Here is a 25559-nt window from a genome sequence, read left to right on the forward strand (position 1 = left end):
GTTCCTAAATTTTTAACAGTTTAAATTCCTGACTTTCAAACCAATTATGAAATGGGAACTATATAGCATGTACTATAGCTATATAGTACAGTGTACACTAACAAATGTTCTCAAGTATTTTTCTGTTTGTAAATCTGATTCTAGTGATGGTTTGAGTGTTAACTACATGTTTAAAATGTAAGCAAAGTACCATATGCCAAAGGATGAGTAACATACCATGGAACTAACTGGTCCAGTTTAATTACCCATGGTGAACAAAATGCAAGCACTTAGCAAGACCTACAAACTGTAGAAATTTTTAATTGATCTGTGATATTATTTCAAAAGTAGCAATCAATGCCTCATTAGTTAAACACAAATAGGAATCACATTTAAATGCAGAAGTTACATCTTAGTAACATACCCTCATAATTTCAGTCATCTTAAAATACTCATTTGCCTACTCATTATCTGCTATTCCAGGTCTCACTTTTCCATTACTTTCTCAGAAGGAATTATAAAGTCATTTCTCAATTCCACTATTTTTTCCTGTTATTTTTTCAAACCAAATTCCATGATTTCTTTTCCAGATCTTATACAATATTTCTGTCAAGAACTCTTTTTCCAAATGTAAATGGATTTCAATACATATACAGAATCCAAGGAAATATAACCACACAGATTTTATTTTACTTATAAGTACAAGGTCACACACTGTGTTTTGTTATACTTGAAATTTCAACCAACTGTTAAGTCGCAATGCTGTTACTGAAAGGTACCTCAGACTCTACTGTGGAAGATCTTCAGTTTCATCTACTACCATCATTGAAATGTAGTCTCTGTAATGAACAGCATTTGTTTCTGGATCTAGAGCACTGGAGAGCATTTCCTTCATTTCTTCCTCAGTAAATGGTTCACCTGAAAAAGAACGGAAAATAACACTTTGTCGAGGTAATTATTCTTTTCAGGGATGACAAATTACCACTTCTCTCTTGTAAAGATGTTTTTTTTTTCAGTACTGATGTGGAGGAAAAAATAACCCAATTCCTTCGCTTCTGCAAATGCAGAAGTCCTGCATGCCAAGGCAGCTGGTTTAAGAAAGAAGACAGAGGGCCTGGATCTTTTGATCCACATTTAGTTCACAGACTCCCAAACACCCAGTCTTGCACAAGGCATGATTGTCATTTTGTACTCAAGGGAGGCAGGCATGAGTCAGACAGGCAAGAAAAGCAGGCTCTTCAAGGAATATTGAGAATTACACTATATGCAACTTAGATCTGGTCTTTGAATCTCTTTGTTTGTGTAGAGCCTAGAATTAAGATCAAGATAACGCAGGAATGAATGAGTACTGAAGTGACCTGAAACATTTTGGAAATCTAAACTGCAGTTTTAAAGGGAGGAGAAAAGTTTTAAAGGAGTCACATTCTAGGGAGCACAAAAATGTGCAACACAAAATATTCACACAAGACTAAATTATGACTCTAATAATAAGCTCTATCCTACAATATCTGCAAAAAGGCAGATATATGTCCTTTCCCTGTATTATTCACCAGTGAAATGTTCTAGTCTGTAGACACACATAAAGGCAACAGGACTGTTTGAAGGTGGTGTACCTACTCCTGCAAGTTTTTGGATTGAAGAATCAGGACAAGGTGACATACACACACATGTTCATTTTCATGAACAACGATATTACAAAAATCATATTACCTTCTTCAGTCATATGTTTCACCAGCTCCTCTTTAGTAATGTATCCACTTCTATTCTCATCCAAAGCCTTTAAATAAAAGAGATAAAACTGGCTGTGGTTTTAATCATATTAAATCAAGAATCAGCTATGTTGTTGCTTTTTTTTTTCCAGCAATTAGGTACCTGAATATTAAGTTACAGACCTCAAATGCATGCAGAAGAACATCTTCTGGAATAGGCCTGTATCTGAAACCAATGAATCAGAAAAGAGTTAAAAGTTTGTAAGGCTGCTATACTATTCTGAAATAATAAAATACAAGTACTAGAAAGAAAGGGAAACCTATTTTCTAGCTTGTCTATCAAACATTTAATTCCAGTTTGACCTTATGGAACTTTCCATGTCTTCATCCCTTGTGTTCTTCAGTGAATTCCTCTTTCATTTTCCTTGCGCTAAGGAGCCAAATGAGTTGCTTTTGCATGTCTGAGCTCGCTGAGTGAGTTAGTAGGAATCAATAGTTGCTGAATCACTCTATGTAACCGATGCAGGGAAGAGAAAATTGCCAAACCAAGAAAACAAAAGTTTCGTCCAGGTAGGCTGGTAGCTAGGCAACAGATCTCCTAGTGGGACTTGGACAGTCTATTGAGCTAAGGACAGGCAACCGTTTCACAGAGAAAGTAGCACTGATTTCACAGCTTCCATTTTAAGATCCTTGGTTGTTTCACACAGACCCACTTCACTCTTTTACTGTCTAAAAAACAAACTGTTCTTTGTGATCCAGATCTCACGTGCCCTTGGATAAGTGAACTATAGACATGGCACCAAAGATAAACATGTGTCTTGACAAGCCTGAGCTAGCCTGGAAAAAGTGTTTTTTGTGTATGTGTTTGTGTCAATGTGGGTGGAGGAGGAGGAGGAGAGAGCCTGGAGCAGCAAGGCATCACTTTGTGAAGAGGTGAACCATCAGTGTGGACTCAGAAATGGGCCATGAAGGCCAGAGAAGGCAAAGGTGCAGAAGACCGGGAAGGCAACACACCTGCTCCAGCATGCTGGAACCAAACACCACTGGTTGGTCCCTGTCCAGGCATGGGCACAAGGACTCAACAGAGCCCCAGGGAGTGCCAAGTACCTCAGGATGCTATGAGACAGTTGTGGGAAACCCCATAGCTATTTTGTGTGTAGAACACCACAGGAGCTCTGTGTACAAAATAGGTTATGAGTTTTGGATAAGACTGTCTCCCCAGACCCCTGGTCACTACCTTTAAAAAAAAAGAAGATAAACTCCCTATAGGTAAGAATGCTTTTTAGTGCAAAATATCAAAACAGCTCAAGTTCCTGTGTACATCCAAAGATTTGTGTGTATCTTTGAATAATGAACAGCATCTTTTTCCAGAATTTTAGATCAGCAAATGTTTTAGATCAGCACAGTGCTGGTTGTGTATATTCAACTGTACCTGGCAGCCACTGTGAGACATGAACATGAAGCTGATTTACACAACTTATTAAAAACACACTTTAACAGACTGCTTCTCAGCAACTGTAACTCAGGTAGTAGGGGTTGTGACCTTATGTATATATAGAATATCTTCAGAGTTGAAATAGCAAATTAATTCTGATTCACATTAAAAATACAATAGCTAGACATTATCACAATTCATTATTATAAGCTGATATTGTTTGTCCCAATAGTACAACACAATTTTGTGTAGAATATGTCGATTTGAACTAAAATCTCACTACCTAACTTCAATTAAAAAAAAATCTGTATTCCTTCTAGTTACATAGAATTACTGCAAATACATTCAGAATCAACTCAGAATCAACCATGGAATAAATTAAAGACTCAGTTTACATTACTTTCTGCCAAGTAGTACTTTTGTCATCGCTGGAAGAAATTTTTCTCGATGAACATATCCAGTTGGTTCTTCTTCTACCTAAAAATAAAACTTAAGCATGGTAAGTTACATGAATCATTAGCAAACTAATAGAAGAATCAGAAAATTGGTGAGGTGAGTGCTGCAAGAAAATTACAGATTTAGACTTCGAGTATTTTTATGAAGTTTTTTTTAATGTCACATGGCACCATAACATATGCACGAAATACTTGTGCTCAAATAGAATGAAATTACATGAAGAAATACAGGCCTGCTCTTACAGAAACTTTCAACAACTCAATACTGCCCTCTTGTGCTTAGAAATCATTCATACAAAAGAACTGGACACCTAACTGATCTTCTACAAGAAGTAGTTTAAAAATTCAGACTGCAATTATATTAGTGAAGGTGGGCATGACCCAGAGCATCCTCAGGCTGTGTCATGTGCTCATCCATCACAGCACATGGTCAGCACATTCCCTGGCATGGTTTTGACCTGTGCCATCAAACCCTTTGCCCAACAGCTACCGGGCCCAGCTTGGGTGTTCAGACTGTGGGCATTTCTCCCCAGCCCGCCATTTTGTACAGCTGCCCAGCATAAAACATTTCCCACAACAGACATGGGCTGCTTTGCGCCAGCCAGCTTCAGTATCCAAGGATATTCCTGGGCATGTTTAATGTGCTAATTTGGACATAGCCCCAGTCTACTACATCTCAAGGATGGAATTAGTTGCCTCCACACGTTTCGTAGCCAGAGAGACTCATCAAGAGAAGGACCAGAGTAGCAGACAAATGGAATCAGGGCAGCATGAAACAGTCATAAGGCAGTCCATCAATTACTGCACGAAGAAAAGCTTCCCTTTGCCCCCCAAATAAACTAACAGATTCGTCCCAAAACATCATGGACTTCTGACAGCATTCTCATGGCATTCCTACACTTCATAGGAGATGACAAACATGGTAAAAGGCTGCTCCCTACAACTCGGGTGCAGCTCTTCCCTAAAAGCTGAAAGTTTTACCTACAGACGGAGCTCTTAATGGAGCTAGTTTGCTCCTGTCTGTGCTGAAGCTGGATGCTTGCCTTGTAGTCTCACAGTCACACCCTGCTAGGCTCTTCACAAGCACAGCTCAAGTTGGAAGAAGACTCAAATAGCCACTGATCTGAAATCTCCTAACTGAGCCAGGGTGCTACAAAGCTATAGATCTTCCTCATGGGAGCTGGGTCAGAGCATAGGGCATTGCCTACTATCACATTCAGTTGCTTGAATACAGAGCTGTGTCACAATTTTGAGAGCTATCAGTACACAGAATGTTTTAGGGAACATCTGCACTTCAACTTGTATTAGTTCAAAAGTCTACAGACAGAAAATGAAATATAATTGCTATATATAAGAAATATATATGTCTTATATTAAGCAGAACAACAAAAACAAGGAGCCAAAATAGCCATGAAGATGGTAAGTTATATAAACCATGTTTAAGACCCAAAAACCATTAGGTCTGCTCATCCAAACAGTTCAACATCATTCTTCTGGTATGAAAATTAGAATTCACTTGCAATGAACTCTGAACATAACAAATATCCGTGAAAGTGTCAGTCCTCACTGACAAATGCCATCCAGATTTGTCTCTCTTTTTGGTGTGCTCTTTGTACTTTGCCTTCAAAACGCAGTTTGTGATGAACTTCCTGACAACAGAGCTAGTCCTTTAAGGTGGTAAGAAACCTCAGCTCCCCCTGATTTTCTACAACAGCTGCCATTTCAGTGGCTGTACAGGCCCAGCAATGCCTTGAACTGTAAAAATTAATCCTGTTTAATATTATATAGGTATGAGAGTAAACTGAATGTATTAACTTCACTTAAGCCTGTAAGTAGCTAGATTTGCAGGTATATGCATCCTCTTACTCTTCTTCATGTTCACTCCTGGTCTACACCTCATTTCCCTGTGCTGTTTTCTCTTTTCTGTAATTTCTTCCCTTTTCACAGTGGCTGTTACAGTAACAGTACTTGCTTGATCAAACTCCATCAGTGTTGCTCTTTTCCAACAGATGTACTGTAGCATTCATTCTTTTTCATATCTCTGCTCTCAAAGTCATATAACCGAGTCACAAATAAAACAGTATATGTTAATTTTAGAGGTAAAGAAATTATTTAAATGCTGATTTGGCAGATAGGAATAATTGTTCTCATCCTACCTCTGTTATCTGGGAAAATAGATTGACATCTACCTCACTACAACCACGTTTCAGGGAGTTGTAGAGAGGTAGTGAGACACAGAAATGCGCCACAGCTTTAAAAGGGCAAAAGTACTGGAGAAATATCTTGATTAGTAACTGGCCAAGATAGAAAATCTTTACTTCATCTAGATTAAGTGGCATTATCATAGTCAAAGGCAACGGTACCTTACATAAATTAAGATAATTTGATATTAGTGATTAGAATAATACACTGTGGATTCCACAAGAAGACAGTCCTCTTCTGGTACTTACCTGTGCCCGGGTTTCATTTACAAACACTGTGAAAACTTCTTTGAGATTTAACTTTCAGTTCAACATTCTTTAATGCTAATCAAGAGTGGCTGCAGAATTGCATGCATTATACCTCTGCATTGCAAGAACTTTCCATCTCATAGCTGCATTGCACTGTACTTTATGTTACTTATCTCAAATTTTCAGTAACACTAAAAATTGGGAGGAAAAAAAAGTTGGTAGAAAGAGGCAGGACTTAAACTGTCCAGGTTCCTCTGGACTGGAGGGAGATGTTCATTGCAGAGGAGTGAACTAGATGACCTGCAAAGGTTCCTTCCAACTTTAAGTCTATTATCCTATGATTCTGTGTCAAAGCATCTCCTTCTTAAATCTGTATCTTGAGTCAGTTACATTGTCCATTCACTGCAAACAAATATCACTGTTGGCCAGAAAAAATATCATTACTAAGCACCACAATCTTTCCACTTTGTTTTGTTTGTCAGGGGACGCTAAAACAATCTGCTATTGAGAGTAGAGAACCACAGCAGACAGAATGCAGCATCATGTTAAAAGACCCTTCCCCTGCAATTGTTACTTGCACTTCATTATCTGAAGCAGTTAGTACTGCTAGACCTGAGACTTAGCATAAGATTTCTCTCACTAAATTCAGATATACAAGAGATTGCGCAAGTCTACTGAGGCATGTAATCATACAAAGAAAACTGGGCTAGAGTTGATGGTGTGTTTTGGCTTTAGGAGAAAAATGATGTTGATAACACACCGACATTGTTATTGTTGCTGAGCAGTGCTGCACATAGCCAAGGATGTTCCAGCTTCTCCAGTGATGGGGCTTTGGGTGCTGTGAGGAGACAGAACCAGGACAGCTGACCTAAACTGGCCAAAGAGATATTCCATATCATATGATATCATGCTGAACAATAAAAGTGGAGAAGCTGGCCAGGGGAGCAGTCTCTGCTTGGGGGACTGGCTGGACACCGGTAGGTAGACGGTGAGCAACTGCTTATGCACCACTTGTTTTGTAAGTACTGATACATATTATTATCATTACTATTATTTTTCCTTTCCTTTTCTGTGTTGGTTTTTATCTCAATCCACAGGTCACTACTTTTTTTTAATTATTCTCTCCCCAGTCCCATTGGACATACGTGTGGTGCTTCGCTGCCTGCTGGGTTAAACCATGACACTGGTGTATACATGAAAAAAGAGAAGATTCCCCTCCCACTTCTCAGCTCCAAAACCTTCCATTCCTTAAGGCACGACACTTTCCAAAAGCAGTGTGAAGTCATCTTTTTCCCACTTCTCTGACCAACATATTAGTGCCAGTCTGCCATGGTACTATCATCCCAGCCTTTCCATTACATCCATGTGTTGAGGAGATAGTCATCCAGTGTTTGTCTATAGCATGTCTAGAGCAGCTAGATGGTTAGGGTTTGGATAGCCAATCTAATTGCAGTTTAGTGCAACCTTTTTCATCAGCCAGGAGCATTTTATCCCTCTATTTTCTACAAACAGCCCTCCATCATGGCTCAGTGTCACAGTGGCCTTCTGTGGTAAATTTTAAGTCATTTTAAGCCATCAGTATTGTTCCCTCAGCAGCATAAAGGTTTACGTTTGCCCCTGAGAGACTGCCTCATTCACTTCCATGACATGACACTTCCTCTTTTCACTTGCACAAAAAGAGCTTAGTTTTCCCATACAGCAAGGCAGAAGGGCCAAACTTGTGCAAGTTTAGGATAGGAGATTATAGAAAACATGTAAATCCTTTACCTTTGCAAGCAGTTCATGTAGCTCTGCCTCAGTTGGGAAGCAGCCCAGTGATCTGACAATTGAACCAATCTCTCTGAAAAAGTAAAACATCTGTGTCAGTGATTCTGCAAAACAAGACTGGTTATGGAGAAAACAGCCAACAGCTGAGAGCTTGCAGTACCTACATGCACAAGCATATCTACGTAGACTTTTAAGAGAATGTCTCAGGAAGCAATGCCTACTCTTACAGACATTAAATATCTTGAAGCTTTTTGGAAGAGTATAATTATACTTCTGGGTTTCCCCAAAAATTCCAGGTTACTCTCATGTTTATTACTGGGTGCAAGTTAATTTTCAATTGATTTCCTGTAATTATTAGGCTTAAATGCAGTAAAGTCTACATTTACATAGTTAATAAAAAACTTTGTAATCTACTGAGATGAAAGGTGACAAAAACATAGGTTTACATTAAATGCTATAAAGATACAAATTCTAACTGCAGAAGACAAAAATTACAAAAGTGAGACAGCCCTACTGTGTTCCTGCTGCACAGATAATTCTGTATTCCTCCTGACTGTCATTTAGCTCAGCAACTTCAGTTTCTGCTGTGTAGTTCCCAGCATACAAAAACAGAGTTAACATTAAGCTAATGTTCATACAGGTTTTGTAGATCAGACACAATAAAGTTTTGTGTCACGGTTTTCATCTTAGATAAAGATACTCTCAGTAACAGCATTCTCAAAATCATGGATGCCATTGACATAGGATATATTTTAAGCAGAACGAAACACTATCTTTCCTCAGGCTTCATTTCTAACTAATTCCTATATTTGCATTAGGAGTTACCCAACAGTCATGTTAGCCTGTCAAGCCACTGTAGCTTTCTGTATTCTTCACATGTATCTGATTTTGCAGGAAAAAACACTCAACACTTCTACAATCCTGGCTAAGAATTGTGCTGTGCTGCCACCTTCTGATATAAGATAATCAGACATTAATAGTCACATTACTGTGACACAGCCCTGCAATATGAACATAGGACAATAAATAAGGCAACAAACTGTTTTTCACTGTCATAACTGTTCTTTGATCAAAATTAGTTGTGACGTAGTATATTTAGAGTGTTACATAGACTTTGAATGTTCCTTCTCACGTGTTATAACTTACTGGCTGAATGAAAACATTAAAAAGAAGATTCTATTTGTATAATTTCATTGTAACATTTTTCTCAAGCTCTATATCCATCACAGAACTTCCTGAAGAGTGCAGAAAACTCTATGCACACAGGACTCCAGATGTAAATGACAAATAAGCAAGTATGCCATGGCACAGCGTGGGTCAGGGGTTCCTCAGGGTGCCACCAGCCCAGCCAGGAGCAGGCAACTGAAGTGATACCAGGGCAGCCCCAGCTCTGGGCACTGATTACCTCCCTGGGGATGGAGATAAGCCAAGAATTTTAAGGAAGTAGTCTTCCCCAAAGGTCCTGATGGGGGATGGAACAGAACTGTAGCAAATGTAGAGACTTGTCCTGAAATTCCTCCAACCTACTATAACTGAAGTTATTTCACATGTGAGTTCCTCACAAGTACTGTCTAGAGACAAAAAAAAATTCCATCAGCTCTTTCCCTTCTTTGCAGTGCTTAACTAATTGAACCACATGAATTATAATTAAAAGATCCGGTGAAGTTCTTGTGAAAATTGTAGTTTGAAACATAAATTCCTTTAGTAACAGCTTGTAACAAGTCAAGGGGACATAAACATAAGCATATGTTTTTATAACAAAAGTAATATTGTTATACGCTATGAATATTTATGTAAAAATTAAACTGAAGGACCACTGTTAAATATTGGAACTTCAAAAATATCAGTGTCAACATTATTTGAGAGCCTTTAAATTAGACATTCTATGTGTCATGTATCCTGTTATGCCTTGCTGAGTCTAACAGTCTATGCTTCTAACTTACACTGAACTTTTTATTACTCCCTCAGATGTATAGTTTGTATTTCCACAACACTACGGAGTAAAGGCATAGCACGTGCAGTTCCTGACTTGCTTTTGGCCATCCCATTCCCATTTTGAAATGGTAATGCCATTTCAAAAAAGGAGACAGCTGAATAAGAAGTGTCACAAAAAAGAATGACTAGAGCAATGGAACAGTTTCTCATTAAAGATTAAACATATCTGGACTCTTCAGCACTGAACTTCAGTGATAGAGGGAGGATGTGACAGAGTGCTATGAAATCACCAATGGTGTTCAGAAGATTAATAGGGAACAATTATTCACTATCTAACAGAAAGTACAACATCAGGAACCAGATGTACGATAAAGAAGAAATACTCTGTATTGCTCAGTTCCTTATTCCTTCTCCAGCTAACAACCAGTAGCTCAGATGAAGATACTTGGCTAAATGGACTTTCAGTACAACTGTGTTCATCCTTATATTCATTATTACATATTGTTATTGTATGGTTATATAATAAACCTACATGCAACTTACATGTGAGCTTCCTAAAATACCTTCTCACCAAAACAATATCCACTTCTCACAGTACCCCAGAGAAGGAGGGATATCTGGGCTGCACTGAAGTAGGGATGACTTACTGACAGCACGTAACCATGACAGAGACTGGCAGGGACACTCCTTGATGTGCTGAGACTAATTTGAAAGTGAAGGTATCCATTCAGTACCCAGGAAATTGCACCAAATGAGCTATTAGAGCAGGGATTTGCTAGCAATAACTGTAGCCTTAGACTTCTTGTCTGGGTTCACCTTTCTCTTGTCTCTTGGCCTCACCTGTCCCAGCATCCCTTTCTCAAGACAGTCTCAGTCTCCAATCACTGAACAATGCAAAGTGTTTATTAAATAAATAAAGACATATTTGTCTGATCAGGGTCAAGAGGATTGTTTTAATTACGTTTTCTGGTAAGGCGGATGCAAGTTTGGGGAGTTACTTATCTCTGTACTACAGCCTGTAATACCTCTATGCAAAAACATTTACAAACCTGACATCCACAGTTCCATTGCCTTTGTGATCAAATACCTCAAAAGCTTCCATAATCTTTTTCTCAATTTTAGCTACCACGCCATCTGCAAAAAGAAACACAGGGATAACACACCACTTTTTTATGCTGATAAACTCCTTCAGATACTTGTCAGTTTATTTTTGCATTTTCTCATTCTCATTTATTTTTCTATCACATAAGGTACGAAAATACTAAATGTCCTAAAATTCATCCTTCAGAAACATTAACCAAAAATTGTATTCGGTACCAGTTTCTTTTGCTGTACTATCATTTTCTACTTTCCCCAGTTCTAGCATGCACTAGATAAAGCCCTGGGCACTGCCAGTTAAGTAAGAGTGGCAGAGAGTTGGGATTAATTATTCTGGTTCTTTCAGAACTATTATTTCCTCTTCAGGTTTACTAGACTGTTCACTAGCACTTGATGCTCATCTGAAGACAGCCTGTAAGCAGCACACCTGTCCTAGTTGTGACATTTCTTCTTCACAGACAGCAGCTTCAGTCTTTGTGTGGAACAGAAGCAATTAAATAGATGTGGCTCTGCCAGACTTTTGAGCAATGAGCATTTAAAAAAGTGATTTCCAGTTAACACAATTTGCTAGATGTTACCATTCATTTAACTATATGAGCTTTCTTTTCTTCCCTGGGGCCAGTTGCTCTGATGGTCCAAAAAGCCCTTTCACAGAAGAGAAATTATATGAAGAAGAAAAGCAGCACCTAAAGAATACAACCTTAAACAACCACTTAAATGCTAGGGAGCAGTATTTGCTGCTTGTCAGAAAAAAATTAGTTCCAGTACAGCCTGATGAACCCATTTATACAATGTGATATCCTGAAACTCTTCTAAAGCTATGTAAAGACTAAGATTAAGGTTTTATCGATAGACACACCCATGGCCTTGACTTTATTATTTGATGTTATTGCTCAATATACCTGAAACATCAGTCTTTATTTTAATAAATATGGTCTATTTTACATATAATTTCCTACATGCACATAGACACCTCATTAACTACTCCATCCTCTCTTTGTGGTACCAAGTTATGGTTAAAAGCAGGTGTAATGAAACCCTGAGGCCTCTGGTGACCCTTCCCTCACATGGGGCTGCTTCTGACTGAAATAGTCCAAAGGGACAAGAGACACAACTGAGTAACATCTACTCAATGATAGCCAGATTTGGAGTCATTTACATCTTGTTCCATTCTTAGTTGAACAGGCTCTTATCAACAGCTCTTCTGTAAATCTCTTCATCCACTAACCATGGCTCACCAGCAGGAAGTACTGGATCCTATCAGTGACTACACTTAGAACCCCTAGCTACTCCAGTATCGTTTGATCTCTAACCCACTAGCCATTATTTCAACCAAAAACATAAGAAGTCACTTTGGTCCCACAGGCTGAAATATCCAGAATGAAATGCTGCCTGCCATCTCCACTCAACTTCAGTGAACCTTCTCCTCTCGCTTATGGATCTAAGCTATAGAATTTATAATCACTCTGCTAACAACACTCCAACACTTCTCCATAAGACCCTTACAACTAACTTTTGCAAACTCCAGTTCTCCCCATCATCCCCAAAACCATAAGTAGTACTCTCTGTCTTACCACACAACACCAATCAAAAAGGAGAGGTGAGAAAGTCATTGGACTACGGGGAATATCTGAGCCAGCTGGAGATGAGAAAGGTACAAAAAAGTAAGTGTGAAGTCTCTGCTTAAGATCTGAGCCTACTGCATGATCCAAAAAAGGGTATGGCCAACAAGCAGAAAGAACTAATAAAGTTCTTACTCCTCTGATGATCAACAGCTTTAATATGGAGTTAAAGTCCTATAGATGTGTCAAGACACAGTAACAGTTCTCCAATAGAACAGGAGAGTGGTGGTGTTCATAAAGATGTGAAGCCTGTACCGCATTCCCCTTAACAGCAATTCCCAATTTATTAGGTAGGTGAACAAAACCTATTAGGTGTACAAAACCTATTAGGTAAGGCAAAAGGATGAAAGAAATGAATTCAAAGGCAAGAAGACTGGTCTTTGATGTTTGCAGCTACTGTTTCAGTTGAACTCTTCCAAAGTACTTCACAACATTATTAGGGGAAATTAGATCATAAAAAATTATATATAAATCCATATACATGGCTGGCTGTAGTTATAAATAAAATAAATGTATAACATTTATTTCCTTAAATACGAGGCAAAAATCAGCAGCTTCACAACTGCAACTCAGGGGAGGTTGTCAATTAGCTCTTACAAGATCTAATCAGGCTTCTAAGCAACTGTTAACTGAATCACCACCTAGATCAAGGTACTAAAAAGCAGTCAATAATATCAAGCATCACCAGCACAGGCGAAATCTCAGATTCGCACATTTAATAAAAGCACATCAGTTTTATTAAGACATTTTGTTTCCAGAGCAAAAAGAAAAAGCCAGTATAGTTTCCTAAGATTATTTTTTGGTGATTTGATAGTAAGGCAATGTCATGCTACTAACTCTAAAGCAAAGTATACCACTCCTTAAATTATTTCACCACAAATGTTTTTATTGCCTTTGTGAAGTTTGACCAGGAACTAGGCTGACTTAAGAGTAATGCAGAAAGCTCTCCCCAGTCCAAACAAGAAAACCTTACAGTATTTAACTTTTACTATTTTAAAGAAATTACTGAGGGAAAGGAAAACAGGGAGAAAATCTTGAAGCTATTTGAATCCGACTTATTGGCATAACCTTTCTGCTCAAAAGAAGAAAGTGCATGCATTAGATTTTGTCTAGTGACCTCACTTCCAGAAGAAGTGTAAAGTACAGTCAACTCAATATGCTGAAACATTAATTTTATGCTATGCTCTAGAAATAATTGGGTGAGACGTATTTCCTTCTCTACTCTGAACATCCAATATCATGCGAAATACAAATGTAGCAGGTATCAGGAAAGGATATAACAGTACGATTAAGCTGTAAGCTTGTGGAATATGGAATGATTGAGCTAAGGTCTTTACAGAAAGTGGTACTTAGTTCCATTAGGAGCCCAAGCTATGGCCTGCAACTTTGGAAAGGGAGAATGCCCTCTGCCCTAGACGTTATCACAGATGATACCCAGGCAAACTGAATTTTAGGCTTTCTCCTGTAAAAGAAGTTATTTAACTGGTTTCTGCAGAAGTCACTTTCAAGGATTCTCAAAGAAGTAAAAATTAAGTCCCACTGAGATCTAGGCTTTCACAATCAGACTAATTTTGCACTAAGAAGGTGATTAGTTTCTCCCCTTCACCATTGGCAAGAAAATCTTTCCTTCCTGCTGATCAAAGCAGCTCCTGAGTGGCAGCTGATTGCTGATGACAAGCTAACTCCGGGACATATAGGGGAATTATGCTAAAATTCTGTGGTGTGCTAGAGAAAACTCCACTCCCTGGCAGGCAATGAGTCAGAGTGTTGAACACAGGCACACGTGAATCCAAAGCACTTCATGCAACTCAGGAAACGCACAACAAAATATGCTGATGCTTTTACTGCATGCAGTCTGTGCCCCTATGTTACATCTACATAGATATTAATGTGTATTGAAGCACCAATCTTCATAAGCAACAGCAAAGAAGCCTATAATCCTGGGAAACGATAACGGAATACTACCTAGTTATACTCAGCTAGAGTTCAATTTTCTCAGATCCGAAGCACTTGCTGGAGTTTAATAAGGGATCAGTTTTTATATACCTATCTTTTTGTTGTTGTTGTAGGACAGTATGGGAGGAATCCTGCACACCTTAATTTTACAGAAGAAATATGTGACTTAATCAGCATCCTGCCAAAAAGGAGAAATGGAGATGCAGAGGCTGGCTGGTTTGTATGACAGGCTGAAATGGAGTGCACCACATTCCCAGCCAAAGCAATGCAAAACAGGGCAGACCCTGGAGGAAGGGAGGCATTCCTCATCTGGGGTGAACCCAGACAGTAGCCCATTGCAGAATCCAGCCAAGACCAGTAAGTCTGGGTCCTGGAAATGCAGGTGCAGAGACTGGAGGCAGGACTCGGCTAGTGCACCAGATCTTCCTGCTGATGAAGTGTTCTGGACCTAGCATCATGCCCAGAAAAAAAAAAAAAAACACAAATTCAACTAATCCAGGTTAAAATTGCAAGAGATTCAGGCATTTTTTGTGAGTAATTAGTAAACTATACTACAGCCTTCCTTCTCCATCTGCTAGGTATATTAGCCCAGTGGAGGCAGTCAGCCTTTTCCACACTGGTATTACTAGGCAGTGGCTCTTCCCTTTAGAAATGATGATGCAAGCTGGACCCCACATATGCAACAGTGGAGGCAGGTTTTCTGCTCCCTGCTTTAACCAGTCAGGATGATACTGTGCAGCAGGATTTCTACCTCTAAACAATAGAGTAGTGCACAAGCAAATGAACATTTGATCCCCAGCCCTCCTCAAGGCCCAACCTACTGCTGTGTGGCTGCTGCTCCGCAGACTGTGCACAGCTCCACGTCACCTCAGCCCTTGGCTGACTCTAACATCTCCCGCTATGGCCCTGGCTGCTGGGTGCTGTAGTCAGGTGTGCAGAGTAGTGCTTTGCCTGGCTCCTTTCCCTGGAGCAACAGCTTACAGATTTTTATCACCCCAGTACAAAGCCCCTCTGGGCTCTGAAACAGTCAATAGTGAGAGCTAATGCCCTGACCTGACCTTCTTAAGCGCCTTACTCCTTCTATCCTAACCCATCATTGACCCCATATTAAGGAGCGCAGGGCTGTGAGCAGTAACACAGAGCTGTCTTGTGGAGAACGCACAGTACTGGGAACAAAAAGAAATTCATGCTGGGTATGTCCTATGTATGCCCAAAAATCTAGACAAAAAGTAGCGATTATCTCTTAGAGTTTCAAAGAATCTGGAGTCATCATCACTTACAGTAGAAATGCTGAGCATCTTTCAAAACACAACAGCACCTGCCGTGACCTTAATGGTTTCTCCAGCTTTTACACAAGTCTGTTCTCCCACACTTCATGCATTTGTTGTTGCAGTCCTTGCAAAAAAGCCACTTTCCTTCCTTTTCTTCCTCATATTTTGTCATGTGTTAAAATTCTGTTTCACTTCATAACTATTTTGTCTTTTTGCATTTCTTGAAGGGAAGGGTTGAGTGAGACAGTTCACAGAACTCTGAAGCAAGACATTTACAGTGCTTGTAAGTGCCTGCACAGTGCCAGTGCCTAACATTACACAAAAGGTTTCCATGTCCTGGATCATAATGACATGCATTTTCATTTGATAAGACGTCAAGTGGTTTATGTCAGGAGCTGCTGTGGCATTTTCAGAAGAGTAATCAGAACATAGCGTGAAGTACCCAGCTCTAGTTTCCAGGATTTGGCCACACCTATCTCCTCCAGCAGTCAGCTTTGTTTGCTACCTGCAGCTCCCAGACCTTCAGCTGGATGTTCACAACAGCTGTACATTATTATTCTGGCAGCAGCACCAATAATTCTCAAGAAGAAACACATGTCCAGATTGGACCTAACAGGTCTCAGTTCTGACCTGGATTTCAGCCAGCCAAGCACATCACCTATTCTGCAGCTACTCAAGTAGTAGTTGAGTTTGCCTTCATGAAGACAAGCACTCTGTGTGTCAAAAACACAAGCCCTGAGTAATACTGCTCACCCTAACCATTTGCACAGGTCTAGCTCTCAGAGTAAAGCTCTCCTGCTAGCTGGTGTCTGCAGACAAGTTGCCAAATACCTGTCACTGAGTACAAGTGGCACTGAAGACAATGAAACAACACGCTTTGTCATAGTGACCTGCACAACAACTGGGGAAAATCTTTCCCTTTTAATATAAAAATCTTCCTTGTTTGCTGAGCAGAGGATGATCACTTCCAGACACTGAAAGAGACCAAGAAATACCTTTGCATAGATGTGCATTGCCTCCTGTACACATGTGATTCATGGGTAATACGCAATTCTACTTCTCTTGAGGAAAGTCTTAATGTTATCCTTCCTTGAGTGAACTGAAATAAATGACAGCACACTAGCCTGCAAAAAATAATTGCTATGCTTTCTTTGAAGTCAATACTAGCTTCGTGCAGTCTCCCTTTTCATCAAGCAGAGATGAGCTTAGCATAAATCTCCATTAGCGGTGTCCTGCGCATCCCTAAATTCCCAAATCTGGCAGTCGTACCAGTCAGCACTCCCATTGCAGCTCAGAGCTGGCAAAAAACGTAATCTCCACTGCTGCAATTTGTTCCGTATCTTTCATCCCAGCTACACCTGGGAACTAATGAAAGAGTTATGTCTAGCCTGTACTTATATTCTCTTTCATCACCAGTGGTAAACTGCCCTGCAAGGATATATAGCTCTCCTGGCAACGCTAGGAGTTGTGCTACACCTTCAGTGCTGCTGAAAGGTAAGAGCTAACATAAGCTACTAGAGGGCCAGAAAGCAGGCTGTGCTGCTGTAATGTGTGCTCCCCAAAGGCAGAGCCTCCATTCCTACTGACTCTACACAGCCACAAGGGGCAACTCCAGCACTCACAGCCTTACACACTCCCCCAAAAGGCAGTAAAGCAGCCTGAGACATGGGTCATGCTGCTGAGCACTGGGGATGGCCCCGGTGGGGTACACACTGACCACTCACCAACAGTACTCACATACATCTGCCCAAACATGTGTCAGCACAGAGTGCCTCGTAAATGTGGTATGCTCACTAAACTGCTGCTGGGTGATGGAGTGCTCATCAATCAGGGATCAGCATAAAGTGGACATTAGAGCTTTTAGAAGTAATTTACTACAAACACAAAGTAGCACAAAGTTTAAATACAGCAGGGCAATAGCCATGCTAGAATACAGCAGTTTATAAACTTTCTTCATTTGAAAGACATGTAATTGTCTAAAATACAATGGGAGAAAGAGAGCTTTTCAGTATGACTTCTAATACACTCTGCCACTATATAACATATCACAAGTCCTTGACATTGCCTGAAAGGGTCTTAAATGGGCTGACAAAAATACAGCTTCTATACTGGTTGCTGTTCTATCTGCACTGCTCTGGCCTGAGGACTTGGACGAACCAAAGAGGTTTCAAAGAGAAATAAAACAGCAAAGGATCACTAGGACTCGTTGCAGCACCTTGCTTTTTAAGGAGCTGTCTTGAAAGCATCACTTGCAGGGCTAAACCATTTTCATTACGTATCATGAATGAATATGAACCTCCAATTTTCTTTTTGTTTGCATAAGGGTAATAGTCAGAAATTGAACAGTATTTTAGCTGAAAAATTGAAGACATTTACATTTATTGTCAATACGAGATAAGACATTCCTATAACCATTTGAGGCAGACTAAGCTAAAGAGTAAGGCTAGCAAGCACCACTAAATAGATAGATAAAAGAGAACACACGCTGCCCATGAATAGATTTCAGAACTCACGTCTCATTTTAACTTAACCATCGACAACAAAGTCCAGGTCTAGAACCTCCTGCCACGTTAAGGCAGCAGCACAAAAATCCTTTCCATATTTCTGAATGGAAACCTGAACTTCTTCAAAAAAATTTCAGATCTGGTAAGTTCTGAAAAGCGATGGTTGCATGCAGCAGCAGGATGGACTCAAGAAAATCCTGTCCAACCTCACATCTGCAGGTTGTCTACGTACAACCCACACCTATGCAACGTTGAGCGGGAAGTATTGCTGGAATCTGTACTTCATTTTAAAGATTGACATTAACAGTTAAAGGCCATTTATAAATTATCCCACAGGACCAATACGCAGTCCAAAACCTCAAAACCCTCGGTGGCCAGGTTTGGGGTGCCCCTGCCCTTCGTGCTGCAGCAGGTCATTGCAGGCTCACATTGCAGCCACAGTTACTGCCCTCCACCCTCAGCCTGCCAAATCCCACCACCAACAGCGAAGAAGCAGCATCTGCTCTCCCAAATGAAGGTGAGTTGCAAATAAGTAAATAAATAACCCCCCCGGAATCTTAGAACAATTAGCATGTAGACATGGAAGTTCTTAATAACATGTTAACTATTGTTGGAGAGAGAATTTGTGGGTGTTCTCCAGCTCCCTGTCAGCGCCGTGTATCTGCTGGTTGGCATTGTTTAAAAGACAAAAAAAGCTTAAAGCCTTTCTTCAAACCAGCTAATTTTGTAGTCGGTAAGTCAGTCAGAAGTACAGCCAAACTGAAGAGCTTCTGAAATTTTATATGCCATGGAAACAAGAAATCTGCCAATCTGCAACTACCTCTTCCACATGCATTTGAGATAACTTCTACTGCAGGACTATAGCCAAGAGGATCAGACGTCTACAGCCTGTGCTTATCTATAAAAGATGAGCACAATTTATTCTTTGTTTCAGTCTCAAGTACAGATATTAAAACATAAGTCAAACTGATGTCAAGGCACATGTTAAAGCACATTACAAACTAATAGAAGATATAAACTTTCCTTCTCAAACAATTTCTCACAGCAGTGTCAAGAAGAGGAAGTAGTATTCATCTCCAAATCCTCAAGTGGTAAGACTACACACTGATTTTCTAAGAGATCTCATATATTTAGGTTTTCTTCTACAGCTGAAATATTTTTTGCTTGAGCACCATGAAAGCTACTTATTTTAACGACTTATGCTAATGGTGGTTTTTGGTTTTTTTTTTTTTTGCATCAAAAGAAACACTGCCACTTTTACAATTAGAGATAATTTGCCTGATGAACTACTTCAGCCTGAAGGTTTATCTCAAATGTTTAATTTATAGTTTTTGTACTTTCATACGCTGATGCTTAACCAGTGAAAACCCCAAAAAACAATTTAAAATCTTCAGTACAGCAAGATACTTAAATGGACTCATGCTTAACAACATATTAGCTCTTTCAGTGGGATTCCCCAAAGTCATACACAGCTTAAGCACTTTGCTGCATCAGGTTTGAAACTCTTCTGTTAGTTAAAAGAGCTGAGAGCACAATTAATGGTTATGACTGCCTACAGTGCTCACGGCAGCCACTAGGCTTGCTAATGATGGACTCATGACTAAAATACAGTCAACTGCAACAGAGCATTTTTAATTTCTGTAATGAATACAGACTCCAAGCAGACCAAGGTGATGTGGAGAATGCTGAGATCCCACTCACAGATGTAGGAAGACTCAGAGGGGCAAATGAAGCAGTGGGAACTCTGTTTATTCACGAGAAGGTAACAGTTACATGAGATATGCAGCTTCTTCTTAACAGAGGTAAACTGCAGTGCATCTCTGATTTCAACAACATGTCAGGTGGCAAAGCAAGGCAGCTAAAGAGCAGGTGACTGTCGCATTGGAACTGTATTTACGTAAGAATCTAAAAGGGGTAAAAATTATTTCCTACCTACACTAACAATCTCATTGTGAGTTTTTCACAAGTGGGGGAAAAGATCTATGAAGACTAATTACATACTGCAGCTTTAAATTAAATTCCCCAGAACCGCTACTATTTACCAGAGAAAACCATCATCACAGAATGGCTATTATCCATCTGCTTAAGTCTTCACATCAGAATTGAGTACGTTTCTGAAGATCTTTGTCACCCAGAATCAGTTATCCAGTTCCATATGGGTGTAAAGGTGTGCAACAGAAGCTCAGAATACTTTATCTACTTCCTTTTAGATTCAAATTCATGACTTATTAATTGCATTTTAAACATGTGCTAACTAGCACAAAGAATATGGTTTGTGTAAAATTCTCCTACTGATCACATACACAACATTACCATAATGATAAAGTCACACAGAACGTTCTCTCTTTTATGTACTTCCATGTAATTTCTTACATTCCAGCTGGAGAAAAATATGTCTTGTCTTCCATCTAGTTTTACTTCATGCACTACTGGTCTGACATTTTACTTTCAGGTTCTAGTAACATCAGCACTGAGATCAGAGATACAAAAGCTTAGAAAATCTAACACGTTCTGTCAAATTACTAAGAAAGTACCTGAGAACAAATGGAAGAACAGACAAATTAAATTAAGCAGCAAAAAAGGGGAAAGAAATAGAATGATGGGAAGAAAGACATGGATGAATATGCAGAAGAGAAAGATGAAGCAGACTAATGTAATCAGATGGGTATAAAGGAGTAAAAGCATCAAACAACTCTGAAAGCACGAATCTAGGAATATAAATTAATGCATAAAACATACAGCTCCATGTAGCACAGGCACAATATTAACACTCACGCACGAGCAAGATTTTATTCACAATTCTGTAAGCTAGAGTGTAACATGCTAACAATGCCATGCAAAAGAGGCTGCAGGCCTTGACCTTTCACTGTTTTTTCTTGTGTACATCCAGTACATCTGTTAAACATTTAAGTAGGCATTTTAACTTTAAAGAAGACTAAATTTGAAGATAATAAGGCCTAAGGGAAACTTTCACCACAAAAGCAGGTGGAATTACAGTTCTACCAAGGGGAACACCCTAAAGACTAATTATTTGACAATACAACTAATGGTATTCTTCTGTTTGAGGCATAATAAAGTAAAAGCTGAAGTTTGTGTTTATGTGTAATGCTTATCAGACACATCTGCTGTGTGACTCCAGCATTCAAGAATTCTAATTAACCCCCTAACCACTATCTGGAGGACTTCTAAGAGTAACTCTGACATGGAGATAAGCCACCTCCTCTTATAGGATGCTTCCACACTTCAATGAAACGCTGACTGTTAGTTTACCTCAGTGATGAGACACCTTTATAAGGCAATAAGCAACTCAACTGTTCAATAAGAGTGTACGATTCTCGTGAGTGACCAAAGGGAAGCTAGATTCCTTGTACTCACACTAGTCATGAGACACAAGTATTCTTCCTACAGACAGGAAACCAAAGCCCAGCATGCCACCTTCCCAAGACTTGTCAGGAAGGGCCAGGAATGGAATTCATGACAGCACAGTTTTCCTCTGGAAGATAACATGTGGAGGTCTCCTGTGAACAGCTCTTTACAGGATGATAAAATACCTGAAAGACTTAAAAATAATCCACAAAAGGAGAATGCCTTCAGGAATATGGCGCTTCAACGTCTTTAAAATTAAATTAAAACTAAAAAAAAAAACCATTAAAGGATACTAATCAAGCAATCAAAATGCAAAATAAAAAACCACCAAACCTTCCTTCTCCAAGTGTTTCTGGCAACAGATTAAAAAAGTGGCACAAAAGCTCACTATAATAAGAGTGGCTGCCCAGAATACATATGGAGCCAGAGCTTCCCAGTACACCAGTCTGCCTCTTCTCCTACGAAGAGACACTTCCAAACCTTATCCTTCAATCTCCAGCTACCTCTGCCAGCACCATGCCTCAGCTTCTTGGGTAAAAACAGGATGATGAAGGAAACACACTTTTTCAAGAATAAATATAAATGAAAAACGACTTAGTCAGAACAGACCTCCCTGCTGTGACATAGGTCACAACTCGGAATGTATGCACTGCATCCAAATGGCTCTCGAAATACTTCCACCAAAAACAAAATCCTCATTCAGCATTACTCACAGCTACCATTTACTCAAGGCTTTTCTGTAGGAGATACTGCTTTTACTCGTTAATACGAAATAATCTACTCTTTACATTATTTCTATTACAACGTTTGCCACGTCCAATGCACTACCACGTACGTGTTTATTTACACAAAGGATGGCTGTATAGAAAACACACTTCTGGAAGTGACACTCGGAGGATTTCTCTTTCGCCTTTAAATCACACTTTCTGGCAGCGCTTCCTGAAGCAGAACACGCCCGCCTCTAAAAATAAGCCCCTGTACCACCGGCGGCACGGATCGCTTTTCCTTTGCGGGGGGCTGACACCGCCCCACGCCGTCACCCGGGGCTGGGCCCCGCTGCCCGCCCCGTCCTGCAGGGAGAGCCTGCCCGCCCTTACCCGCACTGCTCCCTTCCTCCGCCATGGTCGGGCCCTGAGCCGTCGCCGTGGCGACGCAGGGAGCGGAGGCACAACAGGCCTTCCCCTCCCGCCGCCGCGCTAGCTCTCCTGGGCTCCTTTTTTAATTCTGGGCTTCCTTTTTTTTTTTTTTTTTCTTTTTTTTTTTTTTAACAGTCTTCCCAGCAATTGCAGATTCCTGCATCAGAGCTTTAGGAAGCGAAAGAACATTTTATTCTAAATATCGTCACTCTGCAGCAGCTAAAATATTCTCAGTGATATTAAATAAAACAGTTTAAATATAGCTGTATGTATTTTAGCAGACGTACTTGCAATGTGCAGCTCATCTGACAAAATGATTGTGGAAGTAGAGAAAATACAGATATGAACATCCCAACAAGATGCAACCATACATTCATAGGAACTAATTTTTTGAGGAAATTCCTGGAACTAAGGCACTGTCCTCCCCACAGTAGGAATTAAGTGGGAAAATACTGCAGAGCTTATTTGGATAATGCCTCCTCATGTGCTCACATGCACTTCTCGAACAGTATGTTCTGTATTCATGGAAGCCTGGAATACAAAAAAAAAATCCCACCAGTATTGAATGGAAATAGGACTTATTTGCTCTAGAAAATCTCTTTCTTATAAGGAAATAGTAATCTGCAGTGCCTTTCAGCCACATATTAGTTTTCATTGAACCTAGCTCAGAGTAAAGAGGATATAATATATACCCGAGAGAACGTACAATGTTACTCCGTTGGGAAAGCAGCTGATTATGCTCTCTAACAAAGCTGATTCCTATGAATGGTTACCTGTAGACTTGAGCAGTTTATTAAAGTAACCAAATAGTTCAAAGTACGTGTTTTGACTGCATGACTGACATGGATTTGTTTCCTCTCAAGCAGGTAACAGAAGCTTTAGTGAAAATAGTGCAAAAGCCAAATCTAGGGAATGTAGCAGAAGCAGAAGGAAAGGCCATTATCTTTCATTGCAATGGAGTCCCATTTCTTGTTCCCTCAGTGTCTCCAAACACAAAAGCTTTGTCTTTTCCGGCTGTTGATCTGTTGTGGTAGATCAGCCACCTGTTTGAAACTGAAGGGCAAAATACATTGTTTAAGCACAGAGTTTTCTTATTACTTCTCTCTTCCACTCAGTGTGAAATTTCATGTTCTTCAGTATTGTGTCCAAAGATTAGATTCCTTATGTCATTTTCCAGATCACCTGATTCATCCCAGGACATTCAGAGCTATTCTACAAATGCTGAGTTAATTCAAAGTATTTACCAGGTTCCCCTAATAAATGCTTAAAAAAATGCACTTCCAGTCATTCAGATGGAGGTAACATTTGTCTTTTAAGTACACATTGCTTAATGTGGAAATATGAGAATCTTGTGTTTCTACAGCAGTTTCGGAGTTCTCTGAGCCATTGTGAACATGAAATGGTAAGACAGTCCTTCCACTCTGGACACTTTAACATCTTCCCACTGGGAAGTTTCACCAGTATTTGGGCTTGGCTTTCCTCACACACTATATTTGACAGACACTTATCTCAGTTTCCTCCAAGAGTTATGGTAACTAAACAATAATGCGTAAAATCCAGAAAGAAAGGGGATATAGTGAAGTATGCAGCAGATACAACATGTTGTGTTTAACACACTTAGACCTATTGTAGCAGCTGACTCAGGCCCTCATTAGCTGCTACAATAGCTCCTTTGGGAGAGAATTATTCTGAGTATATAATAGTACTGGTCAAATCCTGGATATTTTTTTTCTGTAAGTTTGGCACCCTTAGACTAGGTCCAAAATCTTTTCTTACTTATGGATATTACTAATTTCAGCAAACATTATTTCACAATCTCTTGCCCATGTTATTGAGATTCCACTCAGGGCAATTACTGTAAGTCTGCATCAGCTGCTCCAGCCTGGAGTTTCCTTTTGCTTTGAATAGTTTGCAGCCAAATGTCAGCACCTGTTTCCCTTTCTTCCCCTAGTTCCTGACATACAGGGTTTTGGTGTCTTGTCTTTCTCCAGGAACAGAAGAAAATACAGAATGAGAAAGTACTTCAAAATGAGAACTCGTCATTTTAAAGTCTCCTGGCAACATGTAGGAAAGAAATGTTAACAATTATAATGCAGATCAAATATTGGACCTGAACTACATGACTGCTTCCCTTCTAACTTAATGTACAGACATCTCAAACCAAGGGTATGAGTGGGCTGAAACAACTAATCGCATTTTGGCAAAGGCAAGTACAAAAGGAAACCCAGGACTAATAATTCAACAGCTTGAAATATCAGCTGCTGCACTCAAGATCCTTAAAGAGCTCCTCTGAAGAGAACATACCCTTTTAAACTTGTAATTTTTCATTTTAAAAATGTCAAAAAATTATCTCAGGGAAAAATATGTAGGGAACAAGCATTGTTGATATAAAGCCTGAATCCATTGATGTTTAATAGAGGTAAGGTACCCTTGCCTCTGTAACTATTTTAATTACACATATTCCTCTTAGTTATCAGAAGCTTATTCCACGTTTTGTTCATTTTCCACGCATACGTTCAGAACTTTTTCTTAGCACAGAAGAATCTCTAAAATGGGAGAAGTGACATAGAATATAGAGTAATTCAAGGAATTACGGTAATGTCCCATAAATCACTGTCCCCATGATTTCAGGACCGCAGCGTGCGGGCACATCTTCGCTCTGACCACTTACTGATGGCCTGCACTACAAAACTCCCTGTCAGTCCTTTGGACCATGAAACTGAAGACATAAATAAGTGTATTTATTTGACCTTCACTGATAAAGTAATTAATAGCTGTGATTCTGTGACGGGAGTCTGTCTCTAACTCCTTTGTAGCTAGAAGTGTACAGCTCTACCAATCAGAAGGTGTTTCTGTGTTGCAGAACCATTTTTCAC

General features: G+C 39.7%; 1 protein-coding gene across 1 annotated transcript; it reads right to left on the bottom strand.

Moving 5' to 3' along the window:
• Window positions 1-691: 691 nt before the first annotated feature.
• Window positions 692-22678, bottom strand: EFCAB2 (EF-hand calcium binding domain 2). Its single transcript, XM_065736346.1, is given in 9 exon segments — window positions 692-897; window positions 1690-1756; window positions 1872-1914; window positions 3524-3600; window positions 6722-6866; window positions 7702-7709; window positions 7796-7868; window positions 10780-10864; window positions 22645-22678. Coding segments are annotated over 9 exon segments (654 nt in total). The 5' UTR covers window positions 22670-22678; the 3' UTR covers window positions 692-766.
• Window positions 22679-25559: the final 2881 nt, after the last annotated feature.

The sequence above is a fragment of the Cyrtonyx montezumae genome, unplaced genomic scaffold (genome assembly GCF_038088225.1).
Source record: "Cyrtonyx montezumae isolate F1298 unplaced genomic scaffold, pur_monq_1.0 scaffold_0, whole genome shotgun sequence".
NCBI lineage: Eukaryota > Metazoa > Chordata > Aves > Galliformes > Odontophoridae > Cyrtonyx > Cyrtonyx montezumae.